The sequence below is a fragment of the Branchiostoma floridae genome, chromosome 5 (assembly GCF_000003815.2).
Source record: "Branchiostoma floridae strain S238N-H82 chromosome 5, Bfl_VNyyK, whole genome shotgun sequence".
Lineage (NCBI taxonomy): Eukaryota > Metazoa > Chordata > Leptocardii > Amphioxiformes > Branchiostomatidae > Branchiostoma > Branchiostoma floridae.
The window spans coordinates 3,981,740-3,985,502 of record NC_049983.1 but is presented as its reverse complement, the minus strand read 5'-3'; the positions used below and the strand labels follow the sequence as shown (position 1 = coordinate 3,985,502).

Genomic DNA, 3,763 nt, shown 5'->3' with positions numbered 1-3,763 from the left:
GGCAGACGGGTCGCTTAATCTGACCCACAGGACGAAGTAACTGCTCTTACCTTTGTCTTCCAGGACATATGGATGCCAACACCCATCGGGTGTAGGTATGTATTAATATAGCGTGCGAGTGTGTGCCAGTGTTTGTGTATGTGTGTGAGTGTGTGTCCGTGTGTGTGTGTGTGTGTGTGTGTGTGTGTGTGTGTGTGTCTGGAGAGGAAAGAAAGCAAGCGATGATGTAATGATGTAAATCATCACCGTATGGCGGATACGAGACGGAGGTTCGCCAGGCCTTCATCCAGGTGATTTGAAATAAGTGAATCACCAACTCCAGGCAGAATGATTTGGACCATCGCCCGTTTCAAAAGGTGCACACATAGACCCCGTTCACACTCAAAAAAAATGAAGCGGCTTCAACGTGGAAGCCGCTTCATTTTTTTGAGTGTGAACGGGGTCTTAAAAATGCCACGTATAATTCCCATTTCAGCTAGGGGACCACCGCCTGTGGCTACAGGCTGTGCAGGCTGGACCCGCTGGTACGACCGTGACAACCCCTCAGCCACAGGAGACTGGGAAACTCTAGGGAACCTCAGACGCGAGAACCCAGGGCAGATCTGCGCCGCGCCCTCTGGTATCCAGGCCCGCGTCAAGGGCTCCAACCGCCCTGCCTCACTGGCCGGGGAGCGGTTCTTCCAATTCAACCCCCTGCAGGGCATCGTCTGCAGGAACGCCGATCAAAGGGACCGTAGTTGCCAGGACTATGAAGTGCGCTTCTGGTGCCCATAGTGAGTAAAATTCAAGCTTTATATTTGTGCTCCAAGAACAGCAGCCACATCATTGTTCTTAGCTCATTGTTGTTATATTAGCAGCAGCGTAACCTGAGCCTATATCCTAGGCTGCCAGAGATTTCCTAACATGTGTTTAAAGCCAAAAACGCCTTTAGAGGAAAGTATTATTTTCTAAAAGATCACAAATTTATGTAAGCAAAATCGACTGAATTTTAGAAAATGATGATTGAACAACTATTCACCCACATTGTTTCTAAGATTTGACCTAGATTTCATAAGAGCGCCCCGTATTTTTATGAAGGCATTTCTTAAAGTCACAAGTGTTGGTATGAAAGGGATTATTGGCGAAGATCAAAGCCCTTTTCGACCAAAAGTAAATAAAGTTACTAAGGCTATATGTTGTCAAACAAGTATCCAGAAACACATTGCAAACAAGCTTTACCAAACTGAAAGCTTCCCAGTTGAAGTTTGTCCAATGGCTGTTCGCAATATAATAGGTTACATCTGGCTGTCATTTATCTACTTTGGGGGTTGATGCTGTATAATGCAACTGCTGCCTTGTCCAAGTTCAATGTCAAGAGGCCAGTACACTTACTTTTTGGGATTCAGAAAAATTTCATTAGCAGAACCAGAACATTCTCCTCTGGAGTAAAGTATGGCTTTAAGTTTAAATCATTCATGCAAGTCGCTTTGCCTCATGGTACTGTGATAGAAGGTATATTACTCTATAAGGGCGTGGTCACATATGCCGTGTGATCGTCGTCCGACTTTGAGGTCATCGGATTGTCAACTAGGCTGTGATAGAACCAATTAAGAGCTAAGACAGCCTTTTCTGTAGCAAGACAGCTGAACATTGCATGACACATGCATAGCTGTTAAAAAAAATGTCATAAGTTAGCGATCGCACGACGTATGTGACCGCACCCTAAGGGATTCCGCGAGTAGTCCCACGGCTGTATGAGGTCTGTATTGACATTTTTTCATACTCAACTCATACGCATCTCAATCGTTTTGTGTCAGTCTTAGGTACGCCTACTTGACCGTACTGTGTGCATGTATGCCTCCGTACCTAAAACAGGAACAAAACAATCATCACCAGTGCCAACTTACTGACATATCCAGTCCTAACCAGCAGTAATTTTGTGTTGTTTTCAAATGAAAATTTAATCCCTTTGTTGTCCTTGTTTCCAACAGGACCCGGAATGGCGATGGTCCCGCCGCCTCCTGCGTGTGCCGAGCACCATCCTGGCCTTCCAGCCGGGACTGCAGACCAGCCGCATAGAGTTTAGCTGCTTTTGCCTCATTTAATCATAGCAAGGCTCGTGAGGGGGTTTCAAAGTTCAACATATTCAGTTTGGTCTTATAATGATTTCATGTTGATTTGATTATATCGATGAAAACCGCGCAAGCGTCAATTTTCGGCTGTTTCCACCGTTTTTCGACGGCAGTGTTAATCGTACAGAGCAGCCGTAAAATGACAATATATACCGTACATTGCGAAGAATTATGGACCAATGTATCATAATGTCATAGAATGCCAGCGTCAATTCCAAGGTCAAAAAAAGATGTGCAAGAACAAAAATTAAGAAACTATTCTTCGGTATACTTTACTCTGTGTGTTCAATGCAACCATCCTAAACACCTCCCAGAGGATGTCATTCATACAAACAAATCAACACGGTCTGATGAAGACCATCATGATCAGTAGCCTTTATCAAAACTTGTATCAAAAATGAAGAGAAAAGGTTTTTCATCAGTCACCATTTTAAGATTTTGATTCTGATCATCACTACTGTTCGTCAGACATAATATAGATGATATTTTACATTCAGACAGACAAAGTAATCTGGTAAGGAAAACTCAGTGTTGCGTCCGCGACAAAGACCTTCCATTATCCACCCAGGAGGAAGTTCCACACTGAAGGATTATCTCCTAGAACTAAAATACTTTCCATCGTTATGGAACAAGCTTCCTCGTGATTGCTTCTCTGATGGGTACAAACTTAAACTTTACAAGTCAAAAGTAAGCAGATGTCTCATATAACAATTCAGTACAGTAATCTAAAACGTTTCAGTAGATCTTAGAGCATTGTTTTGTGACGAATCTGAAGTGAATTAAAAAAAGAAAGCCCACATTAGTTAACAGTTGATGGTAGATGGTAGATTTTGATACCCACCTCACAGCCTATAAAGTAGATAAAAGGGCTCCTCCAACTTGTTCTCTGTTCTCAGATTCCACATCTATAGATAAAAGTTAGAACTATCCATAATGAATTCAATATTTTCTATCCACCTCAAAGTTCATGAAACTGAAAACTTCTACCTTACCATTTCATCTTCACAACTCTAATATAAACCACATCGCCTTTCCACAAGTCCCTGCGACTCGGATGGAACCTTTGTCTACCTTGCTTGACTTTTCATGACTGAAGGAGCCCAGAGACCAGCTCTTGCCGCTCTATGTAACCAGGATTTATCGCAATAAAAGAAAATGCGTCATGCAAGATCTTGTCGTTGTTTTATCTTCACGCGTGACGTAAAACTAGGAAGTGCTCATAAACTGTTGCATTTCATTCAGGGTAAAACAGAGAAGGTGTGGAAATTTTGAGCTGGGTATAGTTGCTATTCAAGCAGAGTTTTTTTATCAACCACTTTGATAGGCAGACATAACAGAAAACAGCACAAAATTGAAAGCCCAATAAAGACGCATAGAATGCATAAAAACAACGAGAGACTATTGAAATCACACAAACTGCCGGTGTCTGTCCGCCTATGTGTGAATGTGAGTCAGCACCAAGGACAGGTCTGCCTGCCTATTTGTGAATGTTAGTCAGCACCAAGGACAGGTCTATACGCCTATGTGTGACTGTGAGTCTGTATCCCGGGACAGGTCTACCCGCCAATGTGTGAATGTGAGTCAGCACCAGGGGCAAAGCCTGTCCATCTATGTGTGAATGTGAGTTAGCACCAAGAACAGGGGTCTGTCCA

At 43.1% G+C, this 3,763-nt stretch overlaps 1 protein-coding gene across 1 annotated transcript in view; it reads left to right on the top strand.

The window, feature by feature from the left end:
• Positions 1 to 2,633, top strand: part of LOC118415595 (mucin-5AC-like) — a 6,738-nt gene extending 4,105 nt beyond the window's left edge. Inside the window, exons 7-8 of the mRNA XM_035820298.1 lie at positions 480 to 773; positions 1,971 to 2,633. Coding sequence (XP_035676191.1) covers positions 480 to 773; position 1,971 — 295 coding nt within the window. The 3' untranslated portion in view covers positions 1,972 to 2,633. The remainder of the gene's footprint in view (positions 1 to 479; positions 774 to 1,970) is intronic.
• The last annotated feature ends 1,130 nt before the right edge of the window (positions 2,634 to 3,763 follow it).